This window comes from Pelophylax lessonae (genome assembly GCF_965119305.1).
Source record: "Pelophylax lessonae genome assembly, chromosome: 8".
Classification (NCBI taxonomy): domain Eukaryota; kingdom Metazoa; phylum Chordata; class Amphibia; order Anura; family Ranidae; genus Pelophylax; species Pelophylax lessonae.
In genome coordinates, this window is record NC_138775.1 from 190,852,188 (window position 1) to 190,874,340 (window position 22,153).

The 22,153-nt window shown below is 41.9% G+C and overlaps 1 protein-coding gene across 2 annotated transcripts in view; it reads right to left on the bottom strand.

Moving 5' to 3' along the window:
* Positions 1-22,153, bottom strand: part of ABCD3 (ATP binding cassette subfamily D member 3) — a 136,511-nt gene that overhangs the window by 53,505 nt on the left and 60,853 nt on the right. The window contains exons 5-13 of one of the 2 annotated variants that reach the window (XM_082266466.1): positions 22,038-22,107; positions 21,649-21,746; positions 15,493-15,616; positions 8,618-8,674; positions 8,376-8,518; positions 6,687-6,756; positions 1,086-1,155; positions 410-507; positions 234-325 (exon numbers count right to left, since the gene is read on the bottom strand). In XM_082266466.1, the coding sequence (XP_082122592.1) occupies positions 234-325; positions 410-507; positions 1,086-1,155; positions 6,687-6,756; positions 8,376-8,518; positions 8,618-8,674; positions 15,493-15,616; positions 21,649-21,746; positions 22,038-22,107 (822 nt within the window). The remainder of the gene's footprint in view (positions 1-233; positions 326-409; positions 508-1,085; positions 1,156-6,686; positions 6,757-8,375; positions 8,519-8,617; positions 8,675-15,492; positions 15,617-21,648; positions 21,747-22,037; positions 22,108-22,153) is intronic. The other variant, XM_082266467.1, reaches the window with a different exon arrangement.

Below are 22,153 nucleotides of genomic sequence, written 5' to 3' on the forward strand. Positions count from 1 at the left end.
ACGGATTGCTTATAGAGTGTGTGGGGTTATGCCTGCAGGGACAGGCCCATAGGTGTGGTTAGAGTTTTTTCCTGCCTAGTGCCTATTCCTGACTGGAGGAGCATAACCAATGGTCTCTGAAGAGATGGAGCTGCGTCTGTCGATAAATGATAGAGAAACCCAATTTTTATTTTTCTAAAATCCATTATAGCATAAGCTGGAATTTTACTTTAAATCACTTTGAGCCATCTCACCCTGATAATCTGGTCATTTCACGTCCAGCTAGCACAATCCTGCCAAGGGCTTGAGACATCCTCAGCAGCATCCTTCCACTCTGGTAGTAGTCCTGTCAAAGATGGAAGAATTATTAGGGCTGGGTAATGGCTTGGTAAACTGGTAATGACATGTCAATTACAGGAGAAAGTCTCACCTCCAAGAGCTCTGCATGACTACTATTAACATGACGAGGGTGATTTGGTGTAAGGAATGGACGGCTGACAACCAAATAACCAACCACTGTAGCAAGATCTGCAATGCAAGCAAGAAAATAATAGTTACAAGACAAAATAACAATAAACTCTCTATGTACATTTATCATTTATATCAATTTATGTTTAGTTTTTTTATAAAGTAGTATATAAATAGTGAACTTTGTAAACTACAAAAAAAAATTGATCTGGAAAATACACATTCTGAATAAATGAACTTCTTGAATCAAAGATCCTACACGATATTTTGTTCGCTGACAACAAAATGACATTACATTTTTGCCCACTTCATCACTGTGTGCCAGCTCTATCAAAGTTTCATTAGCAAGAACTACAGTCTGGAGTCATTTTGTATATATCACACACAAATCAACATTTCAGGGCATATTCAAATCAGATGCATGGCTGTGGGAAGTAATTCCAGATTTTTGCGTGGTCACTTGAACATCATGCGAACTTAGTGCCCGCATTTCATGCCATAAAAACCATTGGAATAAATGCAAAAACAAAAAACACAGTATAGTGTGCAGTTGCTTTTATATGCTGCTTTACAAACACAAGTGCGCATTTCTTTTTAAATTCTATTCAGAACTAGAGAATATCATATAAATGACTTACACTTGGCAATAATGCTGTCTACAAAGCCCATGGAAAATCGGAATAAAATGAAACTATGTAAGTGCTCCACCTGGAAGAGCAGAAAAATAATTAGTGAATAAACGGATTATAAAAATGTACTGAAAACTGTAAAATATTACAGAGCTCTCATCACTAACAACTTATTAAAATAGACCTGCAGGCAACATTTTTTAGTAGTAAATGGGTTATAAACCCTGTCAGTTTTTTTTTATTTTTTTGCCATTGGTGTCCCATTCGAGATTTCCCTTCACTATCAGTCCCAAAGCCACAAGAGGAAGAGGAAATCCCTGGTAGTGACCAGAGTAATCAGAATGAATGGCCTTGTTACTTGCATCCCACTAACCACTTAAATGGGATTGAGAGGGTGAATCTCATTAATGGGAACAAAGATGGCAAGAAAAACATGACAGGTGTTCTAAATTGAATTCACTACTAGATCATTAAAAAAAAAAGTTTTGCCTTCCGTTACACTTTAACGTGGTTGTAAAACCTTAAATATACCCAGTGAAGTGACTGGCCTCCGGTGATGCACAGAAATGAAATAAATCCTCCTACATTAGTTGTACCTGTTCATCTACAGCTGCCGTTCCCTACATCTATTCAAAGTGCAGTATTTACACAGGATCTCTCAGCTCTGAAAAGCAGGGGGCAGGGAGCTGAATTACATCAGTGAGGAGAGCTCCAAGAGCTGATTGGAGGGAAGGGACACACCCCCTACACCCCCCTTCATAAAGCACACAGAAGCAGAACTGAGGCTGTCAATAACAAACTGTGCCCTCCCGTCACCATGTTTCTCTTGGTGTCAGGAAAACGCATCCAAAGACTCATGCTGATAACAGAGGATTCAAGCAGCAGACAGAAACAACACTTAGTGCTCTGGATTGAGACAAGTACATACTATAGAGCAGCGTTCATTAAATTGCAGCCCCCGGCCCGAATACCGCCAGGCAGTCAGTGTAAAGTGCCACATCTCCACTTCGCCGCTCAGCAGTCATTAGTTGGTGGGACCACGGACGTTCCTGCAACCAATGATGATGCTGCCGACTATGCCGCTACTCCCCGCCAAGCCCCTGTCTTCTGCTGCTCGTTATCTCACGGCTCTCACTCAGCCAGCTGCGAGGTATAATGTGATATCATATGTGCGCCTTTCCCCATTCAGCAAAACACCCGGCGCAGCTCTCTCCCCCTGCAGCTTGCTAACTCTGCTGGCTTCTGCTCCCTTCCTGCCTCGAGGTATGTGGGGTGTGTTATTTACAGAGGCACGATGATGGGTACATTTCCGCTTAACCACTTAAGCCCCGGAGGATTTGGCTGCTAAACGACCAGGGGTTATTTTGCGATTCGGCACTGCGTGACTTTAACGGACAATTGCGCGGTCGTGCGACGCTGTACCTAAACGAATTTGGCGTCCTTTTTTTCCCACAAATAGAGCTTTCTTTTGGCGGTATTTGATCACCTGTGCGATTTTTTGATCACGCGCTATAAACAAAAAAAGAGCGTCAATTTTGGAAAAATAGCAATATTTTTCCCTTTTTTTTATATGAAATTCCCCCCCAAAAAAAAGGAAAAATCAAAAAATTTTTAACATTTTCGGCCAATTTGTTTTATGCTACCTATGTTTGGTAAAAAAAAAAAAAAAAAAAAAAAAATCGCAAAAAGCGTATTTTGATTGGTTTGCGCAAAAGTTATTGCGTTTACTGACTAAGGGAAAGATTTTTGTCATTTTTATTGTTTTTTTTTTTAACGCGTAATGGCGGCGATCTGCGATTTTTTTTGCGGTACTGCGACATTGCGGCGGACAGATCGGACCCTTGACTGACATTTTTGACACTTTTGGGGTTACCAGTGACATTTCTACAGTAATCAGTGCTATATATATGCACTGTTACTGTAAAAATACACTGGTAGTGAAGGGATTAACTTTATTTGAGAGGGAGGGGCTGTGTGTGTCCCTAGGGGCGTGATTCTAACTGTGATTGGCTGTGGCTTCAGCTGTATGCAGAGTGATCAACGGATCTACATAGTAGATCCATATGATCAGCTCTCATACAGAGGGGAGAATGACAGGCAGCTTGTTTACACAAGCTGCCTGACTTTCTCCCTCTCCCCCGCCGATCGCAGAGTGGCCGGCGGACATCGGGTCCGCCGGTCACACGCGCGGGGGGGGGGGCGTGACCACGCGGGAGCGGGAGCGCGCCTCCGGCGGCGCGCGCTCGCTCCCTAGACCCTCACAAGCTAGTGACGTAGCCCTACGTCACTTTGCCTGTGAGGGGCTGACCGCCGACGTAGATCGGCGTGCGGCGGTCGGCAAGTGGTTAAGGGGCACAATGATGGGCACATTTTATGTTAAAGTGGATGATACACAGAGATGAAACAAATCTTCCTACATAAGTTTTAAGTTTTACATGCATATCTGCTGACTTCAGCTTTAAATATTCTTTAGAAAGTGCATATCATGTTAGAAATTTCCTCTTCCTGTTCAGCACTTGGAGCGTTGTGTTGATATACACTGTGTGACAGCTGATTGGGGGACAGGCACACACCCCCTCTCCACATAGGCAGAGGAAAAAAGGAATGTGCTTCAAATAGACCAGCTCTCTGCTAATCTATTAATAGCACCCACCCGGACACAAAATTCAGCCTGGTTTTATATCAGTTGATGGAAAACTTGTCAAAAGTTATTAGAACAGAAGAACTTAGAGACTTTGGAGAGAGATAAGAAAACACTGCAGATACAGTATATGTGCCTAGGTCAAATTTCATGAATCAGGTTTATGGGGGCACCTCATGTAAGGGGGCACTCTGATGGGAATACCCCTCATGTAAGGGGGCACTCTGATGGGAATACCCCTCATGTAAGGGGGTGTAAGACTGCCTGATGACGCTGTGATAGCGAAATGCATTGTGGTCTCTGCTAAACCCGGAAGTAAAGAGGAAGAAGTCACCTCCCAACTGTAGGCACTGGTATACAGATCGGAATGCATGCTACAGGGAGCAACACAGAGGGAGAACAGCAGGAGTCTGCAGATCCTGTCCCCATCCAGCCACCCAGAGCAACCAATGCCTATTGCCCTGTGCCAGGTGGGCACATCTAATAGTAAGCAGCCACTTTTTAAATAGATGTTAATTTGCTAATAAAGTTGCAGTATTACACTATTTTTTGCTTTATATTTGTCTCCCTGCACATGGGCTTTTAAAACACCTATGAGAGGTAATTATTTGGAGGAGTGAGGAGAAGGAGCTAATTACTTTGTGGAGTTATTTAACCAATATCCAATAGGAGAGGAGGTGTTCCTATTGTTTGATCCACCAAAGGATAAAGGGATCACCGGCTTGTGAACAAAAAGGGTCTGCGTGACCCACCTGTATCCGGTAAGAGGCAAAGATTATCATCTTTGTGCACTGGAACCCCTGATATTCAAGCAATATCATCCACTACCTTGCACAAACTGTTTTTTGTTGGATCATGGCTTTAACCCCTTGAGCACCATAGAAATGCACCTTATTTGATCATCAACGACATTTTCTGTCTAAACAAATATTTAATTCTATTTATTTATTCACCAATTTGTATATGCATTTTTATTCACATACGTTTCTACATTAGAAATTTACAAAGTGATCACTAGCACTGTATCGGTTCTGTTTTATTCTCTGCCCCTGCAATCCACCTAACCAACCGTTCAGTGTCCTCCAACCCTCTCTGCCAATCCCTTTATTGGCTTCCACTCACCCAACGAATAAAATTCAAAGTGCTAACAATAGTTTACAAAGCCGTCCACAACTCTGCCCCCAGCTACATCACTAACCTGATCTCAAAATATCAACCTAGCCGCTCTCTTCGGTCCTCCCAAGACCTCCTGCTCTCTAGCTCCCTTGTCACCTCTTCCCATGCTCGCCTCCAGGATTTCTCCAGAGCTTCTCCCATTCTTTGGAACTCTCTACCCCAATCTGTCCGACTGTCCCCTAATCTATCCATCTTTAGACGATCCCTGAAAACCCTTCTCTTTAAAGAAGCCTATCCGGCTACTAACTAATAATGCTGTTTCACTTGCTCCATCAGCTCATCCCCCACAGCTATTGCCTTTTGTATCAATTGACCCTCCCTTTTAGAATGTAAACTCTAACGAGCAGGGCCCTCTGATTCCTTTTGTTCCAAATTGTAGTGTAACTGTAATGTCTGCCCTCATTTTGTTAAGCGCTGCGCAAACTGTTGGCGCTATATAAATCCTGTATAATAATAATAATAATAATAATAATTTATTGCACTTTCCAGCACCTTATATATATATCTGTTCTGCACAATATATTCTGTGGCACCAGCACATTATAAAAAGGCTTATGATGGTATATATGATTATTGGTTTTAAAATTTAACCTACATATTTTATTTACCATTTTTTAGAATAAGTTATTATTTGCCATAATTTATTCCTTGTCACAGACACACATCAGATATTGCACCTTATATTTATTTATTTTTAGAATATTAATATTTTGTACAGATATACCCCAGATATTGCATTTTACATATCTATTTTTTAGAAAATTAATATTCAGGTGCACCATTGTTACACATTTTATATTCAGGGATACCAGCGCCTTTTTACCATTTTTTACCTAGCTTGTATTGCATCTTGCAATTAAAAGGGCAGCAGGTTCTACAATTCAAAAAAATCCCCAAGGAACAAGGCGCCTTCACATTAATTACTCACTGTGATGGGAATACCCCTCATGCAAGGGGGCACTCTGATGGGAATACCCCTCATGCAAGGGGGCACTCTGATGGGAATACCCCTCATGCAAGGGGGCACTCCGATGGGAATACCCCTCATGCAAGGGGGCACTCTGATGGGAATACCCCTCATGCAAGGGGGCACTCCGATGGGAATACCCCTCATGCAAGGGGGCACTCCGATGGGAATACCCCTCATGCAAGGGGGCACTCCGATGGGAATACCCCTCTTGCAAGGGGGCACTCCGATGGGAATACCCCTCTTGCAAGGGGGCACTCCGATGGGAATACCCCTCTTGCAAGGGGGCACTCCGATGGGAATACCCCTCATGCAAGGGGGCACTCCGATGGGAATACCCCTCATGCAAGGGGGCACTCCGATGGGAATACCCCTCATGCAAGGGGGCACTCCGATGGGAATACCCCTCATGCAAGGGGGCACTCCGATGGGAATACCCCTCATGCAAGGGGGCACTCCGATGGGAATACCCCTCATGCAAGGGGGCACTCAGAGGGGGAATACCCCTCAAAATAAGGGTTAGTCACCGGACTTTTGACCCAGGGGGTGAGTCCCAGGGGTGCGGATATTTTATTTTTTTTGACAGAAGGCAGCATGGGGGCAGGTGAACTAAATAGCTTTCAGATTTCAGATCCACTTTAATACCAATTAAAAAAATGGTTCGTACATTAGAAATGTTCCATTGTGTCTCAATCATTGTTTTATACCACCAGAACCATAACTAGAATATAATAATTTGCGATTAGAAGGATTTTAAAATGATCAACTTCTGCTCCAGTTTTGACACACAAAATACATTCAGACCATATCTAAAAGGGTCTCTTACCAGTTTGTTAAAAGCAGAGTGAATGGTAATTTTTTCCCTTTTGTTTCCATTGTAGAAGGCAATTTCTTCACTAAAATGAAATGAAATAAATTGCTTACAAGAGAAGATTCCACATTTTCTTTTCTACTTTATTGCCATCTACAACTGGGCAATGACCATTGCTACAAAGCACAAAGTAAATGTATATACTGTAAACATTAACTAAACCTCTCTAGGAATAGCCTCTTTACAGCACAGGGGTCATGGTTTATACAGCTAATTACCTCGTTGTCAACCCTGCAGTCACAAAGCCAGAGGATGTGGGTGTGTAAGACAGTTTAATTTAGCTGTTGCAGACATTTTTTCAATTCTACTTTTTCCAGTAGTGTATTTTCTTAAAACCCAATTGCAATTTAGCACAGAAATTATTCAGTTAAACCAAATGTACCGTTTGATATATCTTACTATAAAGAATGGTATTTTGTGCATGGTGGGCAGGATCCTAAACAGAGAATATTGCCCCAACAGAATGTTCCACAAAGAAATGTAGGCCACTCACCCACACAGGAATTTGATTCACCCCCCTGCCCATTCCCCTGCTAGTTTGCACTCACACTGGGTTTGAAAGGAAGTGTTCTCAGGAACACTTACGTGTCACTGGGCACACTCCTCTGCTAACCACACCATAGATCCCTGTTTCACTACACAGTTCTCACACTGAAGCAAACCATAACAGATCACAAGTGAAAAGGACTTTTTCACTGTTGGAAGTGGTCCCAGGTGCAGTTCAGAAGATGCCTAAATCTGACTTGTATCTTAGTGCAGACTTCAGGGAAAATCAGTGAGCCAATAAATCACACACGCAGGAAATGAAATCTCTGGGGGCATTCCGTACACAAACTGTGTACAGAACACCTCCAAGCTCCCATGTTGCATTGAATTTTACAGGACATTAAAAGCACAGTAGATTGGAAAGGAAATATAATTTCTAATAACATTGTACACTATGGCTTGCGATGCAATTGTATATATTTTTTTTTCTATTTGCATTTTTTTCCCTATGAAAGTGGAGTTACCCTTTAACCTTTTTATTCCTTATGTTACTAGCATTGTTAACTAGATAGGAAGGTATATGATATTTGAGGGTTTTTTTTAATGTTTTTTTTTATTTGGTTACACGCTTCTTCATCTGCTCCCTGGTGTATTGCCAAAGTCAAAATGATGTCATACATCTGATGAGTCCTCACTTTTTTTTCCTTTCCTTTCATTTGGAGGAGGGACTTTTCAGCTAAGCACACCTTCCTGTTTGTATGCCTGGCCTAAAAAGGGGTACACAAAATCTGCCCAAAAAAATTGATACAAGGCCTCTTTCATCAGAGGGGGAAGAAAGATTGTTCCTCTGCGTTATCTGTCGGGAGCCAGCTCAATAGTCTGTAGTGGTCCCGGGTTCCCCGGCGATGGGCAGAGGCAGCCACTTTCGAGCCCTGTAAAAGTGATCGGGCAGCTGTAGTGCTGCTCAATTACTTTACTTCCTTTACTTTATCTCCCCCCACCCCCTTTTTCCTGTGTCTGGAAGTACAAGAGCCTTCATGGGTAATAATAATTAAGCAGAAAGTTTGTGGCACAGGGAGCAAACTGTTAGCCTATTAAACATACAAGTTCAAAAATAGTTCAAAACGTTGCTAAGGAGCATACAGCAGACTGGATTACCTGTTGGTAATGAGCCGTGAGTTGACATATCTGTATTCGCCTTCGTACCTCTGCTCGGCAACAGTCATTTTACCAATCGGCCTCCTGAGGCGTGTAAGGAAAAGTCCTGAGACAAGCAGATAAGCCATCATGCTTGCTGGACCCTGTTGAAGCACAGCACCGCTAATAGTTATGTTATCATTAAAATGGTAAATGCGCGTGAAAAAATTTAAGTGTGGTAGTCCTTGCCCTAGTTACATTACCTGAGCTCCAATTGCACTTGTCAGTTTGAAAATATACAGGATGATGTCCAAAAATGGCTGCAACATAGAAATAAAGGAAAACTAAATACGTATACACATACATAATTTAAAGATGTTAGTTCTAGAACAGAATTAGCTCTAAAATATCATAAACAAACAAAAATAGCTAAAAAAAAAAAATTAGAAATTGACGATTGTGAAATACATTAACATATCTGAAACGATATGGCAACTGAAGCTCACTTTAAAAAGTTATGATTAGGCAATGTCGAGTTTAGAATCAATATTACATTTGACCACTAGAGGGTAAGCTTTCGGGGTATGTCCCCTTCTTCAAGATCCAACCAGTACTGATTCACAAAATGTTTAGCAGAATGGTAAAAAAAAAAAATAACAAAATCTCTAAGGCACCGTTCACACTGGGGCGATCCGACTTTCGGGGCGACCTCCGAGGTCGCGGTGTGAGCAGCGCGCCGTGACCTTGGAGCGGCCGGCACGGACTTCATAACATTGAAGTCTATGACGGTAGCTCCGGGTCGCCCCAAAGAAGCACCGGACCCTTTAATAAGTTTGAATACTGGGGTGCCATTTTACTTCCCATAGCAGTACACATACATGTAAGAATGAATTCGATGAGCTGTGTAATATCCTCAGCACTGTATTTGTGGTTCGGTGAGGATGATAAGAATATGTGACATGCAGCCAATCCATCCTTGTGAGGGATGTTACTATACAGCAATTCTACCAGTATGCAAACTTATATATGGCTGATCTGGAGGACAAATTCCTGAACAGCATACAACATAAGCCATACAGATATTATCGCTATATTGATGATATTTTCATCATATGGACAGAAGGTGAGGAAAATCTCAAACAATTTTTTTCATTGATCAACACCTTTCACCCATCTATCAAACTTAAAATGGATTATTCTAACAGGCATGTCAACTTCCTAGACACCATAGTATACATCAGGGATGACAAGCTTCATACTTCGATATACAGGAAACCGACTGACCGATGCAGCTATCTCCACAGTTCCAGTTTTCACCCCCAACACACTAAACGGGCCATCATACACAGCCAGGCCATCAGATACAACCGAATATGTTCAGACCCAGAAGACAGAGATAAACATCTCAGAACACTAGCAAACTCCTTCCGTAAGAAAGGTTACAAAAACAAAACCATCAACACCAGCATAAACACAGCCTTGAAAACCCAAAGAGAAAATCTTCTCCAATATAATAATTTTCTTTGGCTCAGGCTACATTTACACCTGAGCGTAGCGTTTTCGCGCGTTTTTACCGTGATTTTACTGCGATTTTTACCGCGAATTACAGGCGTTTTTAGATTGAATAGAAACCAATGGAAAACGCCTGTAATCTGCCCAAAAAGAAGCTCATGTACTTTGAGCGTTGGGTGTTTTGCTTACAGCGTCAAAACGCTCAGATGTGAACAGGGGCCATTGAAATGAATAGGATTTGTCTTGTTGGGCGTTTTGAGAGCTGATCCTAGAGCAGAAAAACTCCCCAAAAACGCCCCAAAACGCCTACATGTGAACAGAGCCTTAGAGATTTTGTGTTTTTTTACCATTCTGCTAAACATTTTATGAATCTGTACTGCTTGGATCTTGAAGAAGGGGACTTACCCCGAAAGCTTGTCCTGAAAAATTGTATGTTAGAGCAAATAAAAAAAGTATCACGGACAGTACTCAATTGTCTCTGTCGCAAGTGCACTAATACGGCTACAATGACCTCAATCACTAGAGGGAAATGAGAAGTTCAAACCAACTTCACTGCAGATAATGAGCCGAGCGGTTAGGTTGGCCATGGATAAACAGGTATCCATCTGCTGAACTTCATATTCCCAAAATGTTAGAAACCTCTGTTTTATTGAAAAACCTTCAAATATACCAAGCTTAACTGGTATCAAGGGAAATCCACTAAACCATGCAATATGCATAAATATATAACAACTTGCTGTTGCTGTTATAATAAAAGTGACTTATTCATATCACCAGGTAAAACTCCCTTCAATGGATTGACAGCCGACAACAAGAAAGATAAAGACCACAATGAAACATCTCTGGAGTATTTACAACATGAACCTTGGAGTGGAAAAGAACAACAATGTCCCCAAAATGTGCGGCAGAAGAGAGCAGGGCCTGTATCCTCACTTGAAAAGTGACATGTTTTGGGGCCCATGTACCTTCATCATGGAGGTTACTGGAAAAAAAAGAGATGGCAATGGCATGCTTTATGTACTATGTGTAAAGAGCCCATTACAGACTCCTACTCTAATTTTTTTTTGCGCATTGAGGACCCTTTTGTTATTGCTGTGATACGATAACCTGTAATGTTACATTGGTTCTGCTGAAAGACCAAATAAAACTCTACAAAAAAAAAAAAGGGGGAAGAAATGGCACCTATTTGAACTGTTCATTGTGGAACGGGCCAGGGCAAGGCATGCCTCAGAATAAAGCATGTAAGCAAAACCAGCACAGGCTACCATTCAAAAGTGTTCTCAGTTTTTGTATCAAGTTCTGGCATTACATAGAGGGAGTTTTACCTAGAAATAAGCCACTTTATTAAAGAGGTTGTAAACCTCAGAATTTTTTTTTTTTTTAAAACGAACACCTGAAAGACAAACACATTATGAGCTAGTATGCATCACATACTAGCTCATTCTAAAATACTTACCTTAGAACGAATTGGCTTAGAACTGATTGGCTGGAGCCGCGATGACATCACTCCCGCGCATGCGCGCAGTAGCCGATGGTCACGGCACGGGGCTCTAAAGGAACGGCACGAGTGGCCGTTCCTTCAGAGCACATGCACCAGTGATGTCACTGGCTGCATGCAAAGTAAATATCTCCTAAACGGTACATGTTTAGGAGATATTTACAGCACCTATAGGCAAGTCTTATCATAAGCTAACCTATAGGTACAATTTGCAGAGGAGGGTTTACTGCCTCTTTAAAAATCGGTAGTAAACCGCAGTTGACAAAAAAAAAAAATCCCCTGGAAGGCAATGTCATAATGTGCTTGTACGTATCGCATACTATCACATTATAAAGAGACCTACCTAAAACAACCCTTGAGCGCCACAATGTCACCGCTGAGAGGGCTAACATCTTCCCCCTCTTCTTCCTTTCTGGGGCTCACGCCCTTCAGCTACATGAGTGGCCGGAGGCACGATTACATCACTCCCACTCATGCACGCGGGAGCCGCTATTTACGGCATGGGCTCTGAAGGCTCGGCACTTTATGCCAGACCTTCAAAACACATGCGCTGGTGAGGTAATTGGCTGCATGACCTCTGAATATCACCTAAACAGTGCAAGGTTAGGAGATATTCACAGTACCTACAGGTAAGACTAATTCTAAGCCAAATAATTCAATTTTAGTCTCATCTGACCACCTTAACTGCACCTTGAAGATTCTGAGGCCACATGGAAAAAAAGGTGTTATGCTCACATCAGACAATAATTCAATTATTTGGCCTCATCACCAAATGATATGTCTGGCGGAAATCCAGTACAGCTCATCATCCATACAACACCATTCCTACAGTAAAGCACGGAGATGATAATGTACTAGTATGGGGGTGTTTCTCTGCAGGAGGGACTGGAGCACTTGTCAGGATAGAAGAGAAATGGATGGGGCAAAATCTGCTGCCCTCTGCGGGGATCTGACAGCCCTGTCTCTTGCACACAGAGCAGAGACAGAGCTGCCATTCGCCTGCTCAGCGGGGATCGGCGGATCGATCCCACGCTGAGCAGAACAGACTCCATCGGGCGTGCGCTCGTGCGAAAGGGGCCATACTCTGTATTGAGTTTAACAAACAACCTGTCTAACCGAAGAAAAGGGTTTAGGCCTAGTTCACACCTATGCGTTTTTCAGTGCGTTTTCAGTCCATTTAACATGGGTTCCTATGAGTCGTGTTCACATGTCTGCATTTTCCACCAGTGCAGTTTTTGGAAAGGGTCAGGGATTTTTTTTCCCCAAGCAGGTAGTATTTTTAGTTCCCCAGACTTCAATGGAAATGCAGCAAAAATTCAGCAGAAATGCAGTGCTTGCGTTTTCGTTGTGTCTCTGCTGCCTTTTTGCTGGTTTCTCCTGCATGACTACAGACGCCTCCCAAAAAGGCAAAAACGCATCAAAAACGTGTGTGAGAAACACAAAACGCATCAACCACAACAGCATAGGTGTGTACCAGGCCTTCGAGCAAAGCAAGATGTACTCAGAAACCGAAGTCTGCAAATAGTATTACTGAAAGTAGAACTTCACTTTTTTTCCAGAAATGCTGGAAGTATAAATGTATAATTTTATACTGATAGTTTTGTTCTACTTTAGATCAGTCCTATTACCACAAAAAAGTAGTAAGCTCTATAACAGGCACCTGCACATCTGCTTTCATACCTTGTAGATTTCCTGTTATGCAAGCATTCCCCAGCTTCCACAGTTATTCACTTTGACACCCCCACACCAATGGTTATTAGAATATACAAGGTTTTCTAAACATCTTTCAGGCATAACCTTTAGGGTCCTTCCACATGACCATTCCGATCAGATCCGCCTGTCAGTTTTTTAGGCGGATCTGATCGGATGCCCCATGTATCCCTAAGGGGCATCGGATGTCAGCGGAGACATGTCCGCTGACACCCGCTGCCATCCGCATCCGATCCCATCTGTGAAATCCGGACGGATGGAAACCCTATTTTCCATCCGTCCAGCGGATCGGATGACAGCAGACAGGTGGTCCGCTCTCATCCCATTCCCCCATAGAGATGCATGGACAGAGAGCAGAGAGGGAGCTGTCACCTTCCTGCTCAGTGGGGATCTGTGTTTACAATCTCCTGCCGGGCAGCACGGATCCGCCTACGGAGGCGGACCGTGTGAAAGGACCCTTACTATGCTTAGGTACAATCTATTCTAGCAAGCACTGCACCTCGTACACTGCTCAGTTACATTGAGATATATTACAGTGCCTTCCAAAAGTATTCACCCCCTTAGCATTTTCCGTGTTTTGTTGCCTCACAACCTGGAATTAACATGGATTGTTTGAGGATTTGCATAATTAAATTTACAGAACATGCCCACAACTTTGAAGATGTGTCTTTTTTTTTTTTTTTATTGTGAAGCAACAAATAGGACAAAATAACAGAAAAAGTCAATGTGCATAACTATTCACCCACCTAAAGTCAATACTTTGTAGAGCCACCTTTTGCGGCATTCACAGCTCCAAGTCGCTTTGGATAAGTCTCTATGAGCTTGTCACATCTTACCATTGGGATTTTTGCCCATTCCTCCTTGCAACTTGCAAAACTGCTCCTTCAAATTGGATGGTTTGCACTTGTGAACAGCAATCTTTAAGTCTGACCACAGCTTTTCTATTGGATTGAGGTCTGGGCTTTGACTAGGCCATTCTAACATATTTACATGTTTCCCCTTAAACCACTCAAGTGTTGCTTTAGCAGTGTGTTTGGGGTCATTGTCCTTCTGGAAGTTGAACCTCCGTACTAGCCTCAAATCACGCACAGAGTGGTACAGGTTCTGCTCAAGAATATCCCTGTATTTAGCACCATCCATCTTTCCCTCAACTCTGACCAGCTTCCCAGTCCCGGCTGCTAAAAAACATCCCCACAGCGTGATGCTGCCACCACCATGTTTCACTGTCGGGATGGTGTTCTTTGGGTGATGTAATGTGTTGGGTTTGCGCCAGACATAGCGTTTTCTTTGATGGCTGAAAAGTTGAATTTTAGTCTCATCAGACCAGAGCATCTTCATTCATTCATTTTGGGAGTCTCCCACATGCCTTTTCGCAAACTCAAAACGTGCCATTTTCTTTTTAGCTGAAAGTAATGACTTTTTTTGGCCACTCTGCCATAAAGCCGAACTCTATGGAGCGTACGGCTTATTGTCCTCCTATGTACAGATACTCCAGTCTCTGCTGTGGAACTCTGCAGCTCCTCCAGGGTTACCTTAGGTCTCTCTGCTGCCTCTCTGATTAATGCCCTCCTTGCCCACTCTGAGTTTTGGTGGGCGGCTGTCTCTTGGCAGGTTTGCTGTTGTGCCATGTTCTTTCCATTTAGTTATGAAAAATTTGATGGTGTTCCTGGGAATCAAAGATTTGGATATTTTTTTTTTTTTATAACCTAACCCTGGCTTTTTTTTCTCAACAACATCGTCCCTTACTTGTTTGGTCTTCATGGCAGTGTTTGGTTAGTGGTGCCTCTTGCTTAGGTGTTGCAGCCTCTAGGGCCTTTCAAAAAAGGTGTGTATATGTAATGACAGATCATGTGACTTTTAGTGAAATGATGTCCACCTGTGTGCAATCTGATTATGTGACTTCTAAAGGTAATTGTTTTTTGTGGGCTTCATAAGAAAGGGGTGAATACATACGCACATGCCAATTTTCTGTTTTCCATTTCTAAAAAATAGTTTTATGTATATATTTTTCTCATTTCAATTCACCAACTTAGACTATTGTGTTCTGATCCATCACATAAAATTCAGATTAACAAAACATTGAACTTAAGGCTGTGTAACAAAATAGGTAAAAAGTCAAGGGGGTGAATACTTTGCAAGGCACTGTATATACTACATTAGATTACCTGGCCCTGAAGTGTGCATATTCTTAACAATTTAGCATCATAAATCTATCATATAACCAGCAGTACACATTATACACTGAAAACCAACTGACTGCTACTAGCATTAAACAATGGTAGGAAGAACATACATTTTTCTTTGGGACTAAATTGGGCTAAACCATTGAAAAGAAAAAAGAAAAATTACTGAACATAAACAGAATAATCTAAAAAAAAAAAAAAAAAAAAAAAAAAAAATCCAAAAGGATAAAGCCACCTTGCTCAGATTGGAATACAAATCCACTACACTGTTGCAGAACTTTTCAACATCTTGTGTAAGCAGCTGATCAGCATTTGCTATGCGGTTGTCCAGGTTTCCCATCTTGTAATAAGTAAAGGATCTAAAACAGAAAAGAAGGACAGATAATAAAACAAGAAAATTAAGTATTGGTTTCTTACAAGTCGAATCCAAATGATTTCATAACTTTACAGACAAAAAAGTAGTTTTATTTTTTTTAAATCCATACAAGAAAAAAAAAAAAGAAAAAAAACTACTAAGCCATGCAAATGAAAGGTTTATTATTAATACAAATAAGCCTGTGATGAAGCAATACGAGGAGGTGTGTGTAAAAAGTTTGGTGAATGGTCCGATATCCCAACAGCAACATGGGCCAGGTGAACGCGCATGCACACGACTATCCAGAGACATGTCGAGAAGACCCACCTAGCGTAAAGGTACACGTGACAGTCAGGGAAAACCCGCTGCGGGCAGTCGAACGTAGGTAGTCAGTGTGAGAGAGGTAGCGTCACAGTGCAATGAACCGAGTGAACATCGAGTTCTGGTACAAATTGGGGAAAGTGGGGACGGAGATGCATGAAATGTTGGTGCAAGTGTACAGGACGAAAGCCGTGAGCAGAAAATGTGGTTAGGACTGGTTCAAACACTTTGACGGGAAGGAAACGACTGAGGATGAGCCCCGTTGTGTCAGTTGTTGACAAGCAGAATCCCAGATATGATGAGCGAGTGTGACAAATGCTGGCCCGAGATCGGCAACTGACTCTACGATTGATGGTGGAGGAATTTAGCATTAGCAAGGACACGGTGCGCACCATCATCCGCAAAGTTTTGGGTAAGCAAAAAATCTGTTCCCGGTTTGTGCCGCACAACCTGACAGACAATCAGAAAGCAAAACAGATTGAAACCCAAAGAAATTTCATTACCATGTGTCACCAGGATCAATCCTTTCTGCAAACCATTGTCACAGGTGATGGGACCCGGTGCTACCAGTTTGATTCGAAATCGAAGTGGCAATCGATGGAATGGCGTTTACCGTCTTCCCCACGACCCAAAAAAAGAGTCGCCTGCAAAAGTCTGAGGTCAAGACAATGTTGCTCCCCTTCAACAACGATGGCATCATCCATAAGGAATGTGTTACTGGTCAAACAGTGAACGCAGCATTACGAGGGAGTTTTGAAACGGTTGCTACAACGCATCCGCCGTGTTCGGCTAGAGTTGCAAAGAACAGTTCAAAGAAAAAAAGATCAAGCGCCCAGACACTCAGTGGGTAAATCGTCAAACAAAAATGGGAAATCACAAACAAAACTGCTGCTGATCTACTGCTGGTGTACCACATCAAGATGAAAACTATAAATAATCAGCGCACGTTTATATCCCTCTCCTGTTGACCAAGTGCCAGTTCACATTTATGCGATCACAGAGATCGCATGTAATTCGGAGAGCACTGCTCCTAAAATTACATGCGATGTCTGTGCGGTGCAAATTCAGCCACACAGTTTGTATGGCTGAATTCGCACCACAATCGCACCTAACTCGTACAGGACCCTTTTTTTTGTCCGCAGCAGAATCGGATCGCATGGTGGTTCACACTAGTGCAATCCGATTCTGTGCGAACTCTCAGATCGCACTGCGATATGCAATCTGATCTGGAGGTGTTGTTAACTTTAATTTGACACCCCCAGCAAATCGCATATGGCAGTGTGAACTGCCTGTGCTACGGGAACACGCTGTATATTCGCAGCGTTCCCGCATCGCATATATGTGAACCGGCACTAAAACATATATTCTGTGTATAAAAGGTGTGGATGCACCACAAAAATCTGGAATCTCAATATCTCAATTCATATTCACATAAACATCATAATAAACAATATACAGAAAAATCTTACATAAAAGTGCTAAGTGCAATATATACTCTGCAAAAAAAATTTATAAATATTGTTTATATAAAATTCCTAAAGAATTTCTGAAGTAATAAAAGTATGGTGTTAAAATATGGTGATAAAAATATATTAGGATATTATGCTGGACCAGTTTGTGAATAGAATACCATATAAAAATGATAAATTTATAAAAATTCCTGTGAAAAATGTCTTTCGACTCCGAGCCAGGAGTGTAAGGTAAAGCTACCTTGTTGATCGGCATCCTGGCCCCGCCCTACTAGTTTCGTCACACGACGTCCTCACGGAGCTCCAGTCAACTTTTGCACAAGTTAACACAGAAGATACTGCATCGATTAATCACATATATATTTTGGCAGCTTTTGCACTTTGGGACTTGAATCACAAGACTGTTTTTAGTATATCTTTTTGTTTTTCACAGGAATTTTTATAATTTGATAATTTTTATTTATTTGGTATTCTATTCACCTTATTTTTATTACTTCAGAAATTCTTTAGGAATTTTATATAAACAATATATATTTTTTTTTTTTTGCTAATAGTTTTGCACTTGCACTTTTTTTTGCACAGTATATGTATATTGCACTTAGCACTTTTGTGTAAGATTTTTCTGTATATTGTTTATTATGATGTTTATGCGAATATGAATTGAGATTCCAGATATTTGTGGTGCATCCACACCTTTTATACACAGAATATAAGTTTTAGACAACAGGATAGGGATATAAACGTGCGCTGATTATTTATAGTTTGCAAAGAACAGTGGATGCTGCTGCATGATAACGCGTATGCACGAATTCTTGGCTCAGCGCGGCGTACCTGTTCTTAATCAGCCACTGTACTCCCCTGATTTGGGTCCTGCAGACTTCTGTTTCCCCGCCTGAAGAGCGTCATGAAAGGCACACATTTTGTGGACATGGTGGCAACCAAAGAATGTGCGACAGCCATTCTGTGATTGATTCCCAAAGAGGCCTTTGCTGACAGCCTCCAGAAGCTTTATTAACGATGCCAAAAGTGTGTTGTGAAGGATGGCAATTATTTTGAAGGCCAATAAAGGTAATTTGTATCTTCTGTTTCGTTTGTTTTCGGATATCATTCACCAAACTTTTAAGGACACACCACATATACCCATGTAGGAAGCCCCTGATAGAAGTCACCAATCTTCAAGGCCCACACCTCATCATACTATTTAAGATGGTAAAGTAGAACCTATTCAGCCTTAGATCTCGTAAAGACACCTAAAGCGAACTGCAGTTCGTTTTCAGCATTCCTCTAAGTTTTCTTACACAGGTAATTTGCTAGATCACAGCTTACCCTTAGTGACTCAATAAAATGGTTTCTTGTAAAGAAGAAAGTACTGTATATGCGTACTTCTCCCTCTTGCTATACCTTGCTTTAACCGGTTGCCGACCGCCGCACGACTATATACTGCGGCGGTCAGCCCCGGCCAGGCAGAGTGACGTATCGGTACGTCACTCGCCTGTCACTGACTTGCGAGCCTATCGCGGGCGGGCGCGCGCCCGCCGAGGCGCGCGCCCGCCGCGGCTCGTTCACAGGCAAGTCAGTGCGTGTGACCGGCGGACTCGATGTCCGCCAGTCACACTGCGATCGCTCCTGTGAAGGGAGAAAGACAGAGCAGCTTGTGTAAACAAGCTGCCTGTCAGTTCTCCCTGTGTAAAAGTAAAGATCTGACCGTTCTACTATGTAGAACGGTTGATCTTTGCTTTTGCACCAATAGCAATGTCCCTACACAGTAGAAAGCACGCCCCTAGGACACACTTAACCCCTCCCTGTCCAATAAAGTTAACCCCTTCCCTGCCAGTGTCATTTTTGCAGTAACAGTGCATATGTATAGCACTGATTACTGCAGTAATGTCACTGGTAACCCCAAAAGTGTCAAAAATGTCAGTCAAGGGTCCGATCTGTCCGCCGCAATGTCGCAGTACCGAAAAAAAAATCGCAGATCGCCGCCATTACGCGTTAAAAAAAAAAACACCAAAAATGACAAAAATCTTTCTCTTTGTTAGTAAACGCGATAACTTTTGCGCAAACCAATCAAAATACGCTTTTTGCGATTTTTTTTACCAAACATAGGTAGCATAAAACAAATTGGCCGAAAAATGTTAAAAAATTTTGATTTTTACTTTTTTTTTTGGGGAATTTCATATAAAAAAATGTGAAAAATATTGTTATTTTTGCAAAATTTACGCTCTTTTTTTGTTTATAGCGCGTGATCAAAAAATCGCACAGGTGATCAAATACCGCCAAAAGAAAGCTCTGTTTGTGGGAAAAAAAGGACGTCAAATTCGTTTAGGTACAGCGTCGCACGACCGCGCAATTGTCCGTTAAAGTCACGCAGTAAAAAATCGCAAAAAAACCCCTGGTCCTTTAGCAGCCAAATCCTCCGGGGCTTAAGTGGTTAATAAAAGGAACTCCCTTGCAGAATACTATTAAAAAAACAATGCTTCTGGGAGTACCATTTACCCCTAATGTTACTAATGTGTGGGGGACCAGAAGAATGACACTCCTAGAAATATTGGTTTATGAAGTGTCTTTCGACCGTAACGGAAAGAAAACCCGAGCTAAGAGAAACAGGGGTGTGAAATTACTGAAGCCAACATGCCATTTAGGAAAATAGCCTGTTACATATCTATCCCAGTACTGTACAGCTGCCTGTTAAAAATCTAAACAATCAATGTGCCTCTACATCTAAACTGAACCACAGACATTAGGTCTCCTACATCTAAAAGGGGTGGGGGGGGTCGGAGCTTAAGATGTGTTTTTTTATTATCATATAGCTTAATTTACACTTCCACATTCACTAGATCAGCCTTTTTCAACCAGGGTGCCTTGAGGTTTCTTCAGGGGTGCCTTGGCATAATGGCTAAAAATTGCCCAAAAATGGTTTTCAAAAAAAGGTTTTCATTGTGCACAATTACAATCCTAACGACCATTGGCATAATCAGTTGATAAGGAGGATGTCAGTCGCCTGCATAGCATCCTTATTTGACCCTCCCGTGCCCCTCACAGGGAGAAGAGAAACATTGGAAAACTAGTCAGTACTAGTTTACAAAAGTAAATTTGCTTTAGAAGAATAAATCACCTCTAATGTTGGGTGTCCTACTTGGTCTTGTGGATGTTGCTGCATTATGTAAGGCTATTTGAAAAGTTTTTATATTTTAGAATGGGCGTTTTGAGACTGTCCATAATTTTTAAAGGGTGCTTTGACTGAAAAACGGTTGAGAAACACTGCACTAGATAGTCTTTACTAGGGATCGACCGATTATCAGCAAAGCCGATATATCGAGGGCCGATATGCACTTTGCCCGATATATCAGAATCAGCCCCGGAGGGTACCGATATTGCCGATATTTCGGAAAGTACTTGTACCGGAGTAATGCCTGCAACTAGAGGTATCACCCCGGTACCGGCGTCCATAGCCGCCGGCCGGCTGTCTTGTAATGACAACCAATGCGGCTGAGAAGCCGCTCGGCTGTCATTACAAGGGGCGGAAGGGGACGCCCCGTCCCCCCCCCTCCCGTCCCCTTCTGTGGTTCGCCCGGGTCTCCCGTCCCACCGGGAGACCCGGGCAACCAGCCTGCACGACCGCCGAAGACCCGATAAAAGCCGCATTCGGCTCTGATCGGGTCTCCATTCAAAAGCCCAGAAGTGATGTCATGACATCACTTCCGGATACTGGCGCCAAATTTGATAAAATGACAGCATTCAAAACAGCCAAACTTGGCGTTTTGAAAGCTTTTAAGTGCAGAGGAAGGGTTTTGGGTCCCTGAGACCCCCAGATCCCTCCACAAGAGTACCGGTCAAGTAAAAAAAAAAAAGTTTTTTAAATGTACAAAAATATTGGCCCATATCGGCAGATATCGATATGCGATGACCAAAATATCGGTAACGAAAAAAACTATATTGATCGATCAATAGTCTTTACCCCTTACTAGCCAAAATGCAACTTTTGTTAGGTTGGTTATTCTGCTTCACTCAGCAGGATCTTTGTGCTGGAAAGGCAACTGCATTTGCGTGAAGAATGTACTAAAGCCTACTGTTCTTGGATGTCAAAGGTAAGAAAGCACAAGCATATACAAAAGAAGTGTAGGATACAAGTATGAATGACTGTATGGATATGATGATGTAATGACTATGACCTAAAAAGAAAATACACCACTGTAGCCTAACAAAAACTGTGAGAAAACTCAATATATCAAAAAAAAGTACTCACTTGAGATATTCATCATAGAGGTATTTAGTTAGTCTTTCCCGAAAACATAACTTCAGCTCGTTGAGGCCAAATTTCAAAAAATTATTTACTAATGAGATCTGTTAAAACAAGAAACAATTTTAGAAAAGCGAAAGTGTTCGACAAAAAAAATTTTTTTTGATAAAACCATTTTCCCAACGCTAAAACTATAAGTCGGCAATCCGGAACATTCCTGTAACAAAACAATTATGACTATATCCTTCTGCAAAGAACCGAAGCAAAATGTGACTATCATTAATACAGTCAGAGCCAGGAGCAAAGCGGCACCAAACATATAATCCTTCATTATCCTAACAGTTCAAAGCGTTTACAAAAAATTACTTTGGGAAGAGAAGAAAACCCAAACTTACGGCAGGCATGGTGGCGATAAAGTTGAATAGGTACCTCTTAAAATCTTTCCTGCTGCGACCAATGATAGCACTGCAAACCATCACATGCACAAAGTGTTAATAGCATACACAAATAC